Source organism: Ranitomeya variabilis, chromosome 1 (genome assembly GCF_051348905.1).
Source record: "Ranitomeya variabilis isolate aRanVar5 chromosome 1, aRanVar5.hap1, whole genome shotgun sequence".
NCBI classification, from domain to species: domain Eukaryota; kingdom Metazoa; phylum Chordata; class Amphibia; order Anura; family Dendrobatidae; genus Ranitomeya; species Ranitomeya variabilis.
In genome coordinates, this window is record NC_135232.1 from 256701329 (window position 1) to 256721453 (window position 20125).

General features: G+C 40.2%; 1 protein-coding gene across 2 annotated transcripts in view; it reads left to right on the forward strand.

Moving 5' to 3' along the window:
- GOLGA3 (golgin A3) overlaps positions 1–17023 on the forward strand; it is a 74419-nt gene extending 57396 nt beyond the window's left edge. The window contains exons 17-24 of one of the 2 annotated variants that reach the window (XM_077293366.1): positions 2597–2794; positions 10222–10338; positions 10645–10784; positions 10986–11118; positions 11589–11711; positions 12575–12739; positions 14321–14481; positions 16034–17023. In XM_077293366.1, coding sequence (XP_077149481.1) covers positions 2597–2794; positions 10222–10338; positions 10645–10784; positions 10986–11118; positions 11589–11711; positions 12575–12739; positions 14321–14481; positions 16034–16223 — 1227 coding nt within the window. In that variant the 3' untranslated portion in view covers positions 16224–17023. The remainder of the gene's footprint in view (positions 1–2596; positions 2795–10221; positions 10339–10644; positions 10785–10985; positions 11119–11588; positions 11712–12574; positions 12740–14320; positions 14482–16033) is intronic. The other variant, XM_077293367.1, reaches the window with a different exon arrangement.
- Positions 17024–20125: the final 3102 nt, after the last annotated feature.

Genomic DNA, 20125 nt, shown 5'->3' on the forward strand with positions numbered 1-20125 from the left:
GCATGGTAGGAGACCCAGGAATTCCTCACTTCTTACCCCGAGACATAAAAAAGCCAGGCTGGAGTTTGCCAAAATTTACCTGAAAAAGCCTAAAACGTTTTGAAAGAATGTTCTCTGGTCAGATGAGACAAAAGTAGAGCTTTTGGGGCAAAGGCATCAACATAGAGTTTACAGGAGAAAAAAAGAGGCATTCAAAGAAAAGAACACGGTCCCTACAGTCAAACATGGCGGAGGTTCGCTGATGTTTTGGGGTGGCTTTGCTGCCTCTGGCACTGGACTGCTTGACCATGTGCAGGGCCCAGTGTGAGAAAGCTGGGTCTCCCTCAGAGGGCATGGGTCTTCCAGCAGGACAATGACCCAAAACACACTTCAAAAAGCACTAGAAAATGGTTTGAGAGAAAGCACGGGAGACTTCTAAGGTGGCCAGCAATGAGTCTACACCTGAGTCCCATAGAACACATATAGAACACCTGTGGAGAGATATAAAAATGGCAGTTTGAAGAAGGCACCCTTCAAATATCAGGGACCTGGAGCAGTTTGCCAAAGAAGAATGGTCTAAAATTCCAGCAGAGCATTGTAAGAAACTCATTGATGGTTACCGGAAGCGGTTGGTCGCAGTTATTTTGGCTAAAGGTTGTGCAACCAAGTATTAGGCTGAGGGTGCCAATACTTTTTTCTGGCCCATTTTTGGAGTTTTGTGTGAAATGATCAATGTTTTGCTTTTTGCTTCATTCTCTTTTGTGTTTTTTCATTTAAGACAAATTAAATGAAGATAATAATACCAAAGAATTTGTGATTGCAATCATTTTCAGGAAGAAACTGAGTATTATCTGACAGAACTGCAGGGGTGTGAATACTTTTGGCCACGACTGTATGTTCAGTTACCTCTGTTATGCTGTTCTTCCACTGTTCATCTTTAAAATGTATGAATTAATTGAAAGCTAGATGTGATCGTTACTCATGTCAGAAGGGCGTGTCACCACACATGAAGCACTGATTGGTTAATAACAGACTGCTACATGGGACGTGCCCCATCTGGCAAAAGTCAACACCCAGTTGTCAATTTCTTACATGGTTTTTAACCAGGCAGGAAAATGTTTTTCCTTACAGAAACCAGCAGCAGTAATCCCATGCTGTAATGTCTGTATACTCTTTTCCTTCTGCCCTTGCTCAGGAGCCGTGGTATGATCATACCACGTCCCTGTACGGTCAGACACGGCCATTACATAGTACACTGCAGGGGCACATTTATAAGATTATTTCAGCACAAGAAAATTTTTTAACATATCCAATTGTTACATTTTATTTTTATTCCATGATCCATTGACTAAAGTGTACTGTGTTTGTGGAACAACCTCTTAAAATTTCCTTAAAAATTGACACTATAGATTTAGAAAAGAAGATAAGATGGAAGTCATAAAAAGGCAGGTAAAAAAAATTGTAAGATTAGTGGGTACTTTTGCCTTACATAGGCAAAGATATGGGGGTGTATTAGAGGGTGAGGGGATATATATGGGTAATGGCAGATGAGACGAGTAGCAAAGAAGAATGCTGATGCATAGGTATAAGTGAAAGGATAGGCAGAACGTAGTGTAAGCAAAATGTTATGTAGTCAACGTGCAGGTTTCGCTATAGGGAAAGTCTGGATAAGGCCAGTGGTGAGGCATCGGGATGATGATGTACTGTAGTTTGCAAGAGTCTGGAGATGGGCACAAGATTGCAAGGCAGAATGGGTATTAAAAGTAGGTAGTGAAAATGGAGGTTTGCCTTTAGGGAGAGCCGGAAGAGGGTCTGTGTATGTGGCACTGAGCAGGCCGTGGGAAGGAGTGCCCGGAGCCGTGTATGTATTTGTGTGGGGGACACGGGCATCGGAAACCATAAATGCTCGAGGTGTTGCATCATCTCGTGAGTGATGTAAGGTGTTAAAGGTGTGTATGGGAGAGGGGATGGGTGCCCTGCATCATTGGTGTGGACGTGGTGGAAGCCCTTTGTGGGGAATAGAGCTGGGTGGGGGTGAGTGATCTACGTAAAAAATGAATTGTAGAATTAGAATGTGCTAGCTACTACAGCGGGCCAGCTCTACAGACATTGGGTATTTCCTCATGGGCCAAATATAAGTACCCTACGGGCCAGCGTTTTACATGTATGATGTAATGAAAGAAAAAATATATTGTATTAAGCAAGATGCGCCAAATGTATCAAATTAATAATTTGGCGTGCACCTCTGCTAAATTTAGCAGAGTTTTTTCTGGTCTGATTTTATACAGTCTAACTTAATTGAGACAGTAATAATAAATCTGCCCTAATGCTTCTAAGGCTTGGTTAATGACTCATTAATAATGAGAAAAAAAGAAATGAAGCCATTCAGAACAGAATACATCTATACCAGAAATCCTTTATATCATAGCACAGGTCGTTGTACATCTGCTGAACAAAACAAACAAACGTATGAAAACAGATTGCAAATTTATAATGAAATGTACAGTTTTACTTTGTTGTGTAGACTGAATTTTCTTTTTAATGTTTCTGGTAATTATTGTGTTCTGTACATTATACATCTGTTACCAATCTTTTCTCACTTTATTGTATGCTGCAGCTGCAGGAATCTCGTGGCTTTAAAAGGAAAATCAAAAAATTAGAAGACCTCAACAAAAAACTGACACTGGAATTAGAACATGAACGAGGAAAGTTAACTGGACTCGGACAATCCAACGCTGCATTACGTGAACACAACAATATACTCGAGGCTGCTCTGGCAAAGAGAGAGGCAGATTTGGTACAATTAAACCTGCAGGTACATACATTGAAATTATATCATAATGCTTTACTCTTGGCATGTAAAAGATGACTTGACATTATGAGTTATTTAAAGCGCCACTTCTTTATTGCCCCATTGGAGTGGTGCTTTAAATGCAATTCCCCTACCCCCTGTCTCATACTCACCTGCCGCAACCTTCATCCTTTTCCAGTGTCACTTCTGTCTGTCTCCATCGAAAAGTAACCTGCCAGTGTGTCATGGAGCACTCCTAAGGTCACCTTTCAATACATCTCTATGAGAGCCTCGTTCTGGCACTCAGAAATTTGCATTGAGGTATTGTGACGCAAGTTCTGACTTCCGGTTAGTCAGAAGTTACGTGCACACGATGGCGCCACGGGATCGGAGCGACGTTGGTAAAAGGTGAAGCCACCGAAAGGTGAGTATAAGAACGGGGGCATGGGGCTTACATTTATAAAAACAAAACAAAAAAACACATAAAATCCCCGCTGCAGTGGTGCATCTAATTAAACATTGTTAGGCTATGGCTTGAACTAGATGAATTTAGTCTTCCTTCAACCTTAAATACTATATTACTATGGCTTATAGAAATCTACATGTCTTACAGTAAAATTAATATTAGTTGGAAGTTATATTAACCCCTTACCAATATTGGATGTACTGGTATGTCCAATATCAGCTGTGCCCACATCTTCGCCTCAAAATGATGGCTGTGTTACTCAAGCAGAGCCCTATGTCTGTCACGATGGTACTCCTATCAAAGCCAGCCTGTAGCTGGAGTTCATAAGAGAATGTGATTTTTGCTATATGTGGCAGTACCGTGGTATTGCTGTATATAGCACAAGGAATCAGCTGATTGCAAATTCAAGTCCCTTAACCCCTTCCCGACATTTGACGTACTATCCCGTCGAGGTGGGGTGGGCCCCCATGACCGCCGACGGGATAGTACGTCATACGCGATCGGCCGCGCTCACGGGGGGAGCGCGGCCGATCGCGGCCGGGTGTCGGCTGCATATCGCAGCTGACATCCGGCACTATGTGCCAGGAGCGGTCACGGACCGCCCCCGGCACATTAACCCCCGGCACACCGCGATCAAACATGATCGCGATGTGCCGGCGGTGCAGGGAAGCATCGCGCAGGGAGGGGGCTCCCTGCGGGCTTTCCTGAGACGATCGGTACAAGGTGATGTACTCACCTCGTACCGAACGTCTTCTCCCTGCAGGCCCCGGATCCAAAATGGCCGAGGGGCTGTATCTGGGTCCTGCAGGGAGCACTTCCGGGTCGGAGCAGGCTGCAGATGAAAGCTGCAGCCTGCTCCGATGAAAGTATGATCGCGGATCTGATAGAGTGCTGTGCACACTATCAGATCTGCAATCTGTGATGTCCCCCCCTGGGACAAAGTACAAAAGTAAAAAAAAAAAATTTCCACATGTGTAAAAAAAAAATAAAAAAAATTCCTAAATAAATAATAATAAAAAAAAAAATATTATTCCCATAAATACATTTCTTTATCTAAAAAAAACAAACAAAAACAATAAAAGTACACATATTTAGTATCGCCGCGTCCGTAACGACCCAACCTATAAAACTGGCCCACTAGTTAACCCCTTCAGTAAACACCGTAAGAAAAAAAAAAAAAAAACGAGGCAAAAAACAACGCTTTATTACCATACCGCCGAACAAAAAGTGGAATAACACGCGATCAAAAAGACGGATATAAATAACCATGTTACCGCTGAAAGCGTCATCTTGTCCCGCAAAAAACGAGCCGCCATACAGCATCATCAGCAAAAAAAAAAAAAAGTTATAGTCCTCAGAATAAAGCGATGCCAAAATAATTATTTTTTCTATAAAATAGTTTTTATCGTATAAAAGCGTCAAAACATAAAAAAATGATATAAATGAGGTATCGCTGTAATCGTACTGACCCGACGAATAAAACTGCTTTATCAATTTTACCAAGCGCAGAACGGTATAAACGCCTCACCCAAAAGAAATTCATGAATAGCTGGTTTTTGGTTATTCTGCCTCACAAAAATCGGAATAAAAAGTGATAAAAAATGGTCACGTGTCCGAAAATGTTACCAATAAAAACGTCAACTCGTCCCGCAAAAAACAAGACCTCACATGACTGTGGAGCAAAATGTGGAAAAATTATAGGTCTCAAAATGTGGTAACGCAAAAACTTTTTTGCTATAAAAAGCGTCTTTTAGTCTGGTTTCACACTTGCGTTTTTATCTGCATGCGTTTTTTAAAAAAACCACATGTGTGAAAAAATGCATGTAAACGCGGTAAAACGCATGCATTTTTATAGAAAAACACAAGAAAACAAGAAAAAAACAAAAAACCCTACCCCTACCCCTACCCCTAACCTGAAATACGTGGCACTGAAATACGTGGCACTGAAATATACGTTTATATACGTATATACGTATATAAGTGCCACGATATTTCAGTGGCCACGTATTTCAGTGCCACGTATTTCAGTGCCACGTATTTCAGTGCCACGTATTTCAGTGCCACGTATTTCAGTGCCACGTATTTCAGTGCCACGTATTTCAGTGCCACGTATTTCAGTGCCACGTATTTAAGTGCCACGTATTTAAGTGCCACGTATTTAAGTGCCACGTATTTAAGTGCCACGTATTTAAGTGCCACGTATTTAAGTGCCACGTATTTAAGTGCCACGTATTTCAGCGCCACGTATTTCAGTGCCACGTATTTCAGTGCCACGTATTTTTCAGTGCCTGGAATACGTGGCACTGAAATACGTGGCACTGAAATACGTGGCACTGAAATATCGTGGCACTGAAATATCGTGGCACTGAAATATCGTGGCACTGAAGTATTTACGTGCCACGTATTTTTCAGTGCCTGAAATACGTGGCACTGAAATACGTGGCACTAAAATACGTGGCACTAAAATACGTGGCACTGAAATATCGTGGCACTGAAATATCGTGGCACTGAAATATCGTGGCACTTATATACGTGGCACTTATATACGTGGCACTTATATACGTGGCACTTATATACGTGGCACTTATGACTGTCAGAAAATGTTCAGTAAACAGTTAGGGGTGAGGTTAGGGGTAGGGTTTCAGGTAGAATTGGGGAGTTTCCACTGTTCAGGCACATCAGGGGCTCTCCAAACGCGACATGGCGTCCAATCTCAATTCCAGCCAATTCTGCGTTGAAAAAGTAAAACAGTGCTCCTTCCCTTCCGAGCTCTCCCGTGCGTCCAAAAAGGGGTTTACCCCAACATATGGGGTATCAGCGTACTAGGGACAAATTGAACAACAACTTCTGGGGTCCAAGTTCTCTTGTTATCCTTGGGAAAATAAAAATTTGGGGGGCTAAAAATCATTTTTGTGGGAAAAAAAATATGTTTTATTTTCACGGCTCTGCGTTGTAAACTGTAGTGAAACACTTGGGGGTTCAAAGTTCTCACAACACATCTAGATAAGTTCCTTGGGAGGTCTAGTTTCCAATATGGGGTCACTTGTGGGGGGTTTGTACTATTTGGGTACATCAGGGGCTCTGCAAATGCAACGTGACGCCTGCAGACCAATCCATTTAAGTCTGCATTCCAAATGGCGCTCCTTCCCTTCCGAGCTCTGTCATGCGCCCAAACAGTGGTTCCCCCCCACATAGGGGGTATCAGCGTACTCAGGACAAATTGGACAACAACTTTTAGGGTCCAATTTATCCTGATACCCTTGTGAAAATACAAAACTGGGGGTAAAAAATCATTTTTGTGAAAAAAAAAAATAATTTTTATTTTCACGGCTCTGCGTTATAAACTGTAGTGAAACACTTGGGGCTTCAAAGCTCTCAAAACACATCTAGATAAGTTCCTTAGGGGGTCTACTTTCCAAAATGGTGTCACTTGTGGGGGGGGTTTAATGTTTAGGGACATCAGGGGCTCTCCAAACGCAACATGGCATCCCATCTTAATTCCAGTCAATTTTGCATTGAAAAGTAAAATAGCGCTTCTTCCCTTCTGAGCTCTGCTATGCGCCCAAACAATGGTTTACACCCACATATGGGGTATCGTCGTACTCAGGACAAACTGCACAACAACTTTTGTGGTCTAATTTCTTCTCTTACCCTTGGGGAAATAAAAAAATGGGGGTGAAAAGATCATTTTTGTGAAAAAATATGATTTTTTATTTTTACGGCTCTGCATTATAAACTTCTGTAAAGCACTTGTTGGGTCAAAGTGCTCAACACACATCTAGATAAGTTCCTTAAGGGGTCTACTTTCCAAAATGGTGTCACTCGTGGGGGGTTTCAATGTTTAGGCACATTAGGGGCTCTCCAAACGCAACATGGCGTCCCATCTCAATTCCAGTCAATTTTGCATTGAAAAGTCAAATGGCGCTTCTTCCCTTCTGAGCTCTGCCCTGCGCCCAAACAATGGTTTACACCCACATATGGGGTATCAGTGTACGCAGGACAAATTGCACAACAATTTTTGGGGTCCAATTTCTTCTCTTACCCTTGGGAAAATAAAAAATTGGGGGTGAAAAGATCATTTTTGTGAAAAAATATGATTTTTTATTTTTACGGCTCTGCATTATAAACTTCTGTAAAGCACTTGTTGGGTCAAAGTGCTCACCACACATCTAGATAAGTTCCTTAGGGGGTCTACTTTCCAAAATGGTGTCACTTGTTAGGGGTTTCAATGTTTAGGCACATCAAGGGCTCTCTAAATGCAACATGGCGTCCCATCTCAATTCCAGTCAATTTTGCATTGAAAAGTCAAATGGCGCTCCTTCCCTTCCGAGCTCTGCCCTGCGCCCAAACAATGGTTTACACCCACATATGGGGTATCAGCGTACTCAGGACAAATTGCACAACAATTTTTGGGGTCCAATTTCTTCTCTCACACTTGGGAAAATAAAAAATTGGGGGTGAAAAGATCATTTTTGTGAAAAAATATGATTTTTTATTTTTACGGCTCTGCATTATAAACTTCTGTAAAGCACTTGTTGGGTCAAAGTGCTCACCACACATCTAGATAAGTTCCTTAGGGGGTCTACTTTCCAAAATGGTGTCACTTGTTAGGGGTTTCAATGTTTAGGCACATCAGGGGCTCTCCAAATGCAACATGGCGTCCCATCTCAATTCCAGTCAATTTTGCATTGAAAAGTCAAATGGCGCTCCTTTGCTTCCAAGCTCTGCCACGCGCCCAAACTGTGGTTTACCCCCACATATGGGGTATCAGCGTACTCAGGACAAATTGCACAACAACTTTTGGGGTCTATTTTCTCCTGTTACCCTTGGTAAAATAAAACAAATTGGAGCTGAAATAAATTTTGTGTGAAAAAAAGTTAAATGTTCATTTTTATTTAAACATTCCAAAAATTCCTGTGAAACACCTGAAGGGTTAATAAACTTCTTGAAAGTGGTTTTGAGTACCTTGAGGGGTGCAGTTTTTAGAATGGTGTCACACTTGGGTATTTTCTATCATATAGACCCGTCAAAATGACTTCAAATGAGATGTGGTCCCTAAAAAAAAATGGTGTTGTAAAAATGAGAAATTGCTGGTCAACTTTTAACCCTTATAACTCCGTCACAAAAAAAAATTTTGGTTCCAAAATTGTGCTGATGTAAAGTAGACATGTGGGAAATGTTATTTATTAAGTATTTTGTGTGACATATGTCTGTGATTTAAGGGCATAAAAATTCAAAGTTGGAAAATTGCGAAATTTTCGCCAAATATTCGTTTTTTTCACAAATAAACGCAAGTTATATCGAAGAAATTTTACCACTAACATGAAGTACAATATGTCACGAGAAAACAATGTCAGAATCGCCAAGATCCGTTGAAGCGTTCCAGAGTTATAACCTCATAAAGGGACAGTGGTCAGAATTGTAAAAATTGGCCCGGTCATTAACGTGCAAACCACCCTTGGTGGTGAAGGGGTTAAAGGGAATCTGTCACCACTTTTTTGGCATATCATGTAAAAATATCATTCAATTTAGTGTCAGCTCTGCATTATGCAAGTACTTTTTATACCCCTTGACTCCTTACCAATGATACATAAATACCGTTTTTATTCCTCCTGCGGTGTATGTATATATTCTCGGTCCGATGGGTGGGGCTTATTGTCAGTGTCTCTCCCCCCTCCTGGCTTGCTCTACACATTCCTTTCGGGTAATTCCTGCGTTCGCATAGAGTTACCGCGCATGCGAATTCAAATGGTCCCTCGCGTGTGCGCAGTATGCTTTGCCCAACTGTGCAAAGCCGAAAAACAGTATTGTGCATGCGCCGGCATACGCAATTGCATTTAATGTTCTGAAAGTATACTTGTATACTTCCAGGCAATAGGAAGCCATGGTGTATGCCGGCGCATGCGCAGTGCTGATTTTATGCTTTGCCTACAGTTGGGCAAAGCATACTGCGCACACGCAAGGGACCATTTGAATTCGCACGCGCGGTAACTTTACGCTATCTGTGATATTCACAGAAACAAATACGTACAGCAAGTCGAGGAGGGGGTTGGAGACTGACAATAAGTCATGCCCATCGGACCGGGCATATTTACATACACCACTGAAGGAATAAAAAAAACGGTATTTATGTATCATTGGTGGGGGGCGAGGTATAAAAAGTACTTGTATAATGCAGAGCTGACAATAAATTGAATGATATTTTTACATGATAGGCCAAAAAAGTGGTGACAGATTCCCTTTAAGGGAAATACAAAATACAGTCAAAAGTTAAAGGAAAAAATAAGTTTGAATCGTCCACCTTTTCCCCCATTAAAAATTAAAACAATGCAAAAAATGCATTAACAGGCAATCAAAACAACGTATTTAACCCAAAATGTTACCCATAAAAATGTTGGCTCAAGGTGAAAAAAAACAAGCCGTTGCACAGCTCCAATGACTTCTCGTTCCATTTGATAAGTGCAATGATTGTCCCCCATGCACTCAATAGAAGGACTTCTGCAATAGATGTGTGCCCAATTTGCATTAGGACTAGGAACATAGCCGACATGAAAATACCTGCAACGTATTCATGACGTTTGTTAAAATCAAATCCACTCTGGTATTACTGTATTTTGCAGTGGATTCCTCCACACTTGACCAAACCCTAAAAGAAAGCAGCGCTGCTAGGAATTTTATATTCCCCAGTTACCTTGTAGTTAAGTGAGCAGAAGTCTGTTTTTTAAGCAAAAGCCTGCTGAAAGCAGCAGCCTGTAGTCAGTCTACATTGTAACCAAGAACACTCTAAGGGGGCTTATACGATAACGTAATATCATTGCGAGATATATATATCTCACAATGATATTACGTTATCGTAATAATTTTTTTAATTAAAAGATATGAGCCTGCAGTAAGGTTTTGGCAGGTTCCATATGTGTCATTGTCAATTAATAATTGCTGAATTAGTTCTCTTCTGGATGTATCATAGTTAACATGTGTTCAACAGGTCCAAGCGGTCTTGAAGCGTAAAGAAGAGGAAGACAGACAAATGAGAGATTTGGTACAGAGTCTGCAAGATGCTTTGGAAAAAGAGAAGGCCAAAGTCACCAATTTGGCTGAGCAGGTAAACATGTTCTTTCATGTGTAGAGTAAAATGGATAGGTTGGCCACTGGGCCCAATATTACCTTGAAATGTGGATTTTCGCTTTTTGCCTCTGCATCATAGGAGAAGTGCAAGGCCACTGATGCTGGCCGGATCCAGTTCTTGAAAACAGAGAGAATTTTTAATAAGAGATAGCAAGATGCTTGCTTTTACAAGCATTTTGGAAATTTAACATTTAAAAAGATAAAAAAAAACCTCTTTAATTTCAGGAATCTGTCATGATTGCAGTAAGTTTTAATAGAACTTCTCCTAATTGTCTGTTCACAGGTTGCTGCCGCTAAGGCAGAAGCGGCACACAACAGGAGGCACTATAAGGCTGCAGTGCTGGAACTAAGTGAGGTCAAGAAAGAGCTTCAGGCAAAGGAACAGATGATTCAAGCACTTCAAGCTGAAGCTGAAAAACTGCAGTACGTACTGGGAAAAAAATGAATTTTTCTTACACTATCTACAATAAATTGCAAGTAAATTGCCCTGTGTAACATGGGTTTACTCATCTAAAAGTCTAAGGCAGCATGGATCATTTGAGCTGTACTCTTTATTCCACACTTGGCTATAGTGAATATTTATATCCTGAACTTCTGTATGATGATGCCGGTTTCATCTTGCAGATCTCAGGACGAGAAGCACTCTCAAGAACTGTCGCAGTTTCATCAGGAATTGGCTGAAGCACGGTCGCAGTTGATAATTCTCCAGAAGGAGCTAGATGATCAACTTTCTAAGAAGCCGCAAGTTAATCAAGAGGTAAAAAAGACTTGAAAAATGTCCATATGATCTTTGGAATTGACATTTCTGTAGCCCCAATCTGCTGAGATCATTGTATAGTAATGAAGGCTGTCATTTGTAAGGCACACATGAAGATTTGCATTTGTACGATCACCTAAGTCTACATTATCTGCAAGTGTTGGTGGGTGGCACTGGTAGTCTGCTACCTCTTTTGGGCCACTAGACTTTGAATGATATAGTTCTGTCCTTGTCTGACTACTGCTCCATTTAAACTCCTCCGGAATGGGGGCTCAAAGCAGCTTTTTTAATAACTTAATGGGGTCCCCTTGTAATCATTTGTGTTAAGTGTTTTTTTTGTGGACTAAGCCATTTAAAATTTCGATGACTTAAAGAAAAAAAAATAATTCCTTTGCTTCTTTTAGACTGTGTTCTACAGATGAATTTATACATTTAATACATCTTTTGTCTCTTTTTTTTTTTTTCCCCAGGTAGAGGATCTAAAGTGGGAGGTTGAACAGAAGGAGCATGAGATTCAGTCCTTGAAGCAACAGTTGGATATGACTGAGCAACGTAACCAAAGAGAATTGGAGAATGTTCAGACGTTACTTCAGGTATGCAAAAGCCGTCATTTGTCTCCTTAATTTGATAGTTCAGCAGGTACATAATAATGTCTAGGTGTTTTTTTTTCCATCTTTTGAGTATTATGACTTTTTATGATCTATTGCATAAGTAACCTCTGGGATCTCCGCCAGCTCCCATAAATGAAGGGGTTGAGTTTTCTTTGGCTTTTTATCTGGCACAATGCAGTGCTTCTGAATAACCCTGCTGTGTGGATTAATGAGGATGTGTGACCAGAGAACCGTGAAATCCTGTTTCATTAGTTTTAACCAGAATTTTAAAGTGTCTCAATTTTTTTGTACAACTCATAATTGCTGCTTTTGACATAATTACACCAGTTCTTGTTAGCTTTGCCAACATTTTGAAAAGTGATCAAAAGATTAGTCTTATGGTGTTGTTAGAGCAATGCTGACAAATTTATCATAAACTGTGCCACAAAAGTGGTGTAAATTAAGGCACAAACATACTTCAGTCCTTTACTTGAGTACATTTCGTTTGGTGACGCACAAATTGCGAGATGCGCCAAATTCTTTAAGGGGCATGCGCTTTTCAATGAATGCCACGTGTCGCCTCTTACTCCAGCGCATTTATCTTCAAGACTGTCGTGCAAAACATCAGTCTTGATGAGTCTGGGCCTAAGAATTAGTGGGGGTTCCAGTATTTCTGCGCTCACTGATCAGTAAGTGATGGTATGATAAGAAAAACATTGACATTGAGGATTCATGGGGATTTCTTTCTAGTATCAGCAAGTTGAATAAATCATAGTTTGTTGACTAACATTGCCATAATGTGATTTTTCCATTGGTTATACTAAGTGTTTGTAGATTTGTAACACTGTCCTCTTGCTACACCACAGAATCTTAAAGCTGAACTTGAAGTTGTACGAGAAGATTTAGCCATAACGCAAAAGGACAAGTTCATTCTGCAGACGAAAGTGACTGAACTAAAAAACAGCATGAAGACATTGCTCCAGCAGAACCAGCAACTAAAACTAGATCTTCGTCAAAGTCGAACTAAGAAGGTTAAAAATTAAAAATAAATTGCTGCTCATCCTTTAAATGTATTAATTTTACTAATTATTTGTTTATGGGTTCAATTTTAATAATAGTTTTTTTTTTTCTTCATAGACATAATTATTCTTCTTTTATATTGCTATAATAGTTGGGTCACAGAGAATAAAAAAACGCAAGAACCTGTTGTAAAAATGATTCTTGTGTTTTGCAACATTTACAATTAAATTCTTGTGTTACCAATGCCTCTTGGTCAGTAACACTTTTCAGGAGAACAAGGAATGGCCTCATTATCACAAGGTTGTCTGTCAAGTTGGAAACACTGGGCATTATGGAGAGCTTCTTATCATAGGAGGGATAATAATGGGTGAAAAATAGTTGTAAATCTCCTGTAAACTGAAAATCCAAAATACAGTGCTCCATGAAGGCAGATCTGACCAAGTGGATTGGAAATGTTCCCAGTCATACCTACAAGCTCCGTATTCACCAATTTCTATACATGCTACAAATGTACATTGAAGTAATTACTGTGATTGACTGCTTATATGCTTTTGAAGTGGCCAAGATCAAATACATTTCTGATCCTGGACACTTAAACCCTAAGGCTATGTGCACACGTTCAGGATTTGTTGCAGAAATTTCCTGAGCAAAATCAGACATTTTCTGCAAGAAATCCGCATGTGTTTTTTGAGTGTTTTTCTCGCGTTTTTACCGCGTTTTCTTTGCGGATTTTTCAGGAGGTTCCCAATGCAATAATATAGTGGGAAATCCACAAAAAATCCGCAAAATTAATGAACATGCTGCGTTTACCGCGATGTGTTTTTTCGTGGAAAAACGCGAAAAATCTGTAACATGTGCACACAGCCTTTAGGGTATGTGCGCACAACGTCTTTTACAAGTGGGTCCTCACCGAAACCTGCCAAAAAAAGCACTCAAAAAACACGCAAAAGAATGAACATTTGCATTTCTATGTAAAATGACTTGCTGTGCAGATGTTAAGGCTCTTGAGCATCTTTTAACCACTTTAGGCTTCAAAAGACTCCCAAGTGGTTAAAAGAAGTGACCTGGCCATTCTTCAGGCATCTCTGCTCAGAAGATGCTCCATACTTTATAATAAAAATCAAGGGAAGGCTCAAAGGACGCCTGGGCATCTATTTGAGCATTTTCTCAGCTTTTTCTTTTTAGTAGAGAAAGCCAGTAAAAATGACAACCAAAAACCGATAGAAAAACACTCAAAAAACACTGCTGGTCAAAAATGTCAAAGGAAGTGCTCAGGGAACATGCAAAAAAAAAGAATTTTCTGGACTAAAAAAACAAACAAACAACATGTCCCAAAGAATCTTTCTCTTAGAAAACCTGGTGGGTTCGCCCGTGTAAAAAAAAAAAAAAAAAGTGCACAGACCTTTAGCTGTTCAAGAGAAGGGGCTCCTTATCCGCTTGCCCCCTCACAAAATAAGCTAGCCAAGTCACACCAGTCCTTAAATAGCTAATAAAATACTTTTCGGATTATCCTTTTATCCATGTTTCCTAATTAGTGCATGCATTATCTATCTTTTTTAAATTTATGTACCTTTTCTTGCTGTTTCCTACAGAGGAAGGAGTTTAAAGGAGACGTTACATCATCTAATCCTGTGACTCCAGTTAAGATCCCTGACTGCCCTGTTCCAGCTTCCCTGCTAGAAGAGCTCCTGAAGCCTACAACGATCAGCAGAGAGCCTCTGAAGAACTTGAACAGCTGTCTTCGCCAATTAAAGTAATAATATTGTTTCAGGAATCCCATTCTATAATTATCTGATTGTGAATGGCCAGGGACACTACAAGTGTTTTCCTATTAGAAGATCTGATTTAAGATCTAGATTTTACAATCCGTGTACAGTCTTGCAATGCCCTGACTGATTGAGGTCTCCCAACATTACAGACTCAGATACATATGAGGCTGTAAGTTCTGTTGGGAGACCTGCAACCAGACCTAGCATTGAGGACCGTACACAGAACTTAAAATATGCTGAAGCATTTGAACCTGGCCTTACAAGAGAAGGTTTCTATATGGTGTTGGTTTCTATATGATGTTGACCTTTTGTCCACACATGGATTTATGCCATACACATTAATGCTTGCTGAAACTAACTTCATTACCATTACATCATGGAACATGTCAGGGACTTTAGGCAAATGGCATCAATATTATGTAGCTGCCATCTGCACCTGACAATAGCAATCGGCGCGCTCGCCAATCTTTTAACCTCTTAAATGCCACTGTCAGTCACTGAGCCGATGAATTGGTCTGACAGCCATGGGCCACCAGAATGTACGTGATGTGATCTCTTCTTTGGCTCTGTGTTATAGGAGACTGTCATTTTTACTGAATACTGTGATATTGGTCTATATAAAACAAGTGATCAGATAATTGAATGTTTAAGTCTATTAAAGGGACTAACCAAAGTTAAAAGAAATGATAAAAATTTTAATCACTCTTTTATCACAAGCTAACAAAAAATGTAAAAAGTAAAAAAATTGAATCTATTGAAACAACATAAAATTAATGAAGCTGATTGGCTAATGCCATAATTAGAAAAAAAATCTAAACACCATAATTGCGATTTTGTTTATTTTTTTTTTCCGGTCACCTCAATAATGTTAAAAATTGCAATAAGAGATCAAATTATAGTATGTACCTCAAAATTGTATATATAAAAACACCAGCTTGCCACTCAAAAAAACAAACCCCCACACAGCTCAATTGATGCTAATATAAAAAAGTTTTTGGTGTCGGAAAATGGCAACACAAACCAAATTTTATTTATTTTTTTACGAAATTCGTTTTTTTTTTTTTTTTTTAAACCGATAAAATAATCAAAAGATATATATAAGTTTGGTCTCTCCGTAATCGTACTGACCTTGAGAATCATACTTCCATGTTATTGTAACCCTACAATGAATGCCATAAAAATAAAACCCGAAAAACAATGGCGGTACTGCGAGGTTATTTTCACTATTCCTCTGTATAAAAACAAGTTGTCCTACGTCTGTCAGTGTAAATATAAAAGTGTTATGGCTGTTTAAAAAGTGAACAATGACTAAACGAATGATGGAAGGGGCACATTGGGGAAGAAGGTTCAGGCCTGGAGTGCTTACCATCTACTATGCTTCACCAAACATGCTTTTCTGCACATATACAAGAGTATTACCTGGCTTTTCGAGGTTGAGTATCCTGCTTCAATGAGATGGGAGTTTATTTGTAATTCTATTCAGTAACGTCTGCATCTTTTGATTATTAGGTTAATCTTGTAACATTGACTTTCTAGGCAAGAAATGGACAGCCTCCAAAAGCAAATGGAAGAGCACACCATAACTGTGCATGAATCAATGACTTCCTGGACTGAGGGCCAACTACCGGAATTTACGTTATCCGACTCACCAGTTGTGAGCAGTGCAAATCTTCAGGATCAGAACCTCAACACTAATGACACCGAAAGACAAGAGCAGGCATTATAGACTGTTCTTCCCTATTCTGGCTGCTTTTTATTTCTTGAAGCAAACATTTCTATCTGTATAGCAGACTGGTAGCAAAAGAGCACAGCACATTTTTGATGTTTAAAAGCAAGAGACATTATAAAACATATGGGGATTTGATGACATGTATTTTGTGTAAGTCACACACATGTTATGTGCCTTGTGTAACAAAAAATTCAAGGATGGGTGTAGCTTCATTTCCACATTTTTAATGACCCTACACTTCACTTTTCTTCATGTACTTTCCAACAGAAAGCACAGAAATATTGAAAGTAGAATATTACCAGAGGAATAGGTCTGAAAAAATGCTGTATCCCCCTTTCACCCATGGCTGTTATATTAAATATTCATAACATTAGGTCCTAATTATCTTGAGGACCATTAGCAGTTCCCAAATATATGGTAAGTGATAAGTGAACTGCATACGGATGAACTGCATACGGATGAGAAGTATCTGCTTGGGGACTAGTGCACATTGTAAGATGAAGGTGGCATGTAAACTTAAAGTGTTCTTATTTATTATATGGCGCAGATAGAAACCTATAGACCTCTAACATCATGGCATTCAGGAAAAAACATTTGAGTATGTTACTGGCAGTCTCCTAGTATTAATTGGATCTGAAGGATGTATTATTTTTTTTATGTTTGGTGATGGTGTGAATTGTTCTCTCAAATGTGATTATTGGGACTATATAAGTGAATAAGAGAGTTTGTAAATGTATCGTTGGTGCCATGTGGCAGAATTGAATCTGATCTGGCCTTAGTAAACATGTGACTATGAGCAGTTGAGATGTTCATTTTGCTGATTGTTGCTGTTTGGACATTTAGAATAAGTGACTGTCTTTGTAATATGGTAATATTGGCTTTTGCACCTTTAACTAAGGAATATTAATTGAAACTGCAACCCCCTGGGATCCTGTGTATTAGCCAGAGGAAGTTGCTGGTAGCTACACATTAATCCTGCTGGAGCCACTACAGAAAATAATATGGTACTACATGGCTGTGCCAAGTCCTTCAGAAAGGGATCAGCCGTTTACAGCTGCTCTCCGCTCTAATTGAGGAAGGTAACAACAGAGGTACGGGACAATGCAGCGTTCAAAGAAAGTGTTTATGCATTGTTATTTTAGGGGAAACCTAAACTGACCTGTCTAGAGAGATGACAAGTCCCATTTAATGTAGAAGTTCATATATACCGTAGTATGCCAAAAGTGAACTCGGACATACTATCATAGCCAACGTCAATATTAAGAGAGAGTGGTCCAATAACAGAAGGAAATCCCCATCATTGCCCTGTGCAGCCCCTTGGGTTCCTGCACTCAGAACCACAGTGTGTCCAGCCTATATTCTCATCTCAATAGGTTGGTGTGGCATAAATTATTAGTGGATATGTATTCTTCACACCTAGGAAATCCAGTCAAAGTTGTATCAAAGCCATTTTACTAATATAAAGCATTTTTGATCACCTCATTCATTTTAGAACTCATGACAAATGGTTAATGTTTTCTGGTTTTTGCATATCAACTATAAATGGCCAGTAATGTAATGACTGATTCCCTGACAGTGTTGGGGAAAGTCACACTTTTCCATAATTGTAGATGAATAAGACCCGAAGGTGCTCTAAACCCTTTAGGCTATAATATCCAAATGGCGGTACTAAGTGGCAACATAACGTGAGTCATATAAATATGAAAACTCACTGCTGCTCACTTGCCGGACTATTACCACACCAGTCGTAGCTGTATGATACAGAGGGGATGTGGAGACCACACAAGAAAATGACCAAAAGGAGTAGCTATAATCAATAGAAAAAACTCTTTATTAAATACACAATTCATAAAAAATACTGTGACAACAATGGAACACAAATGGGGAGATGGTACAGGTCATAATACAAGTACTACCATGTAGATACCAAAACGTGTAGGCCGAACACCGGCTCCCTATAATTCATATATATAAGATGTTAGTATGGGGAAAAAAATAATACACCAAAGAGTCGAAATGGCTGATGTGTGCATAATATGAGCACATTAGATCTCATTTCACTACATCCTAGAACAAGTAGATGAATGGTATAGGCCTCCCTAATCAGTATGCAACTGCACGAGTATGTGCCAAACCAAACGCACAAATTACATTAAATAGTCCAGGATAGCCACCAGATACCATGCTGGTGGAGCACTAAACTGTCTGTGCTTATTTGAAGATGTCAGCCATGACTAAAGCCGCTAAGCCCAGCGCCTGGAAACAAACCAGGATGGCGCAAACACGCCCTATACATCACACAACTCACGTTGTCACAATTATATTACCTGGTCCTGGGCGGATAGCGGGTGTAAGCCAAGTGTGCGGCCGGCACGTCAACCCGACGCGCGTTTCGGAGCTGGGCTCCTTCGTCAGGGGGCGTGTCAGAAGACAGCAGTGCCAGAGTTTAAATACGATCCCGCCGATACCTACAGCAGCATCCCCTGGAAGTGACGCATGCTTTGCCAGGACAACCTCCAACTCACAGCGGCGGCGGCGTCACGCAAGGGCGCCGCCAGAGTCATGGCAACCGCCCGAGCGTGGAGACGCCGCAAGCCGCTGGGAGCAGAAGCGCCCAGCACGCATGCGTACAGGCGGCGCAGCGGCAGGTAAAGGACCGGGGCTATGAACCACAGAGTGTGTTGCCTATATTCTCATCTCAATAGGTTGGTGTGGCATAAATAGTGGATATGTATTCTTCACACCTAGGAAATCCAGTCAAAGTTGTATCAAAGCCATTTTACTAATATAAAGCATTTTTGATCACCTCATTCATTTTAGAACTCATGACAAATGGTTAATGTTTTCTGGTTTTTGCATATCAACTATAAATGGCCAGTAATGTAATGACTGATTCCCTGACAGTGTTGGGGAAAGTCACACTTTTCCATAATTGTAGATGAATAAGACCCAAAGGTGCTCTAAACCCTTTAGGCTATGTGCGCACGTAAAATGGTCCACTGCGGATTTTTCCGCAGTGGATTTGATAAATCTGCAGGGCAAAAACGCTGTGTTTTTTTCTGCAGATTTATTGCAGATTTACCGCGGTTTTTCTGCGGATTTCACTGCAGTTTTCTATAGGAGCAGCTGTAAAACCGCAGCGGAATCCGCAGAAAGAAGTGACATGCTGCGGAATGTAAACCGCTGCGTTTCCGCACGGTTTTTTCCGCAGCATATGCACAGCAGTTTTTGTTTCCCATAAGTTTACATTGTAATGTAAACTCGTGGGAAACTGCTGAGGACCCGCAGCTGCGGAAACACTGCAGATCCGCAGCGTTTTCCGCATTGTGTGCACATACCCTTACACGTGTGCAGTCAGGACATTGGTGTGTTCTGATTTGTAAACTGATTTTTTCCTTCTTTATGTGTCATCTGTATATGTTGTATGTTCACAGTTATAAAGGCACAATAGTTGATATTATTTATGGTTTTTCCCTATGTTAGTCCAGAAATCAACTAAAATAGGTTTATAGTGTGTGTTATTCCCAGAGAAGGCAGCTCTATTCTAGAGTCAAACGCCCATCTGACAGTATTTTCAGACAATAAATAGCTGTCTGCGTCGATTGTGCATCACAGGCATAATTAAGAAATGAAGGCTGCTGTCCATATTCTGAAGTATCTAGTAAAAACACTAATTGTTTTAGATTTTTCTCGGTAACATTTCAGAGGCAGTTTGGAGCACCTGCCTTAGGCCAGTCTCACACGTCCAGATAATTCCGGTACCGGAAAAATCGGTACCGGAGTTGTCCGTGTGCTCACGTAGGCCATCCGTGTGATGTCCTTGAGTACGTTTTTAAGGTCCGTGTGCTGTCCGTGTGTCCGTGTATTGCAACAATTTTTACAATTTTAACCCTATGACA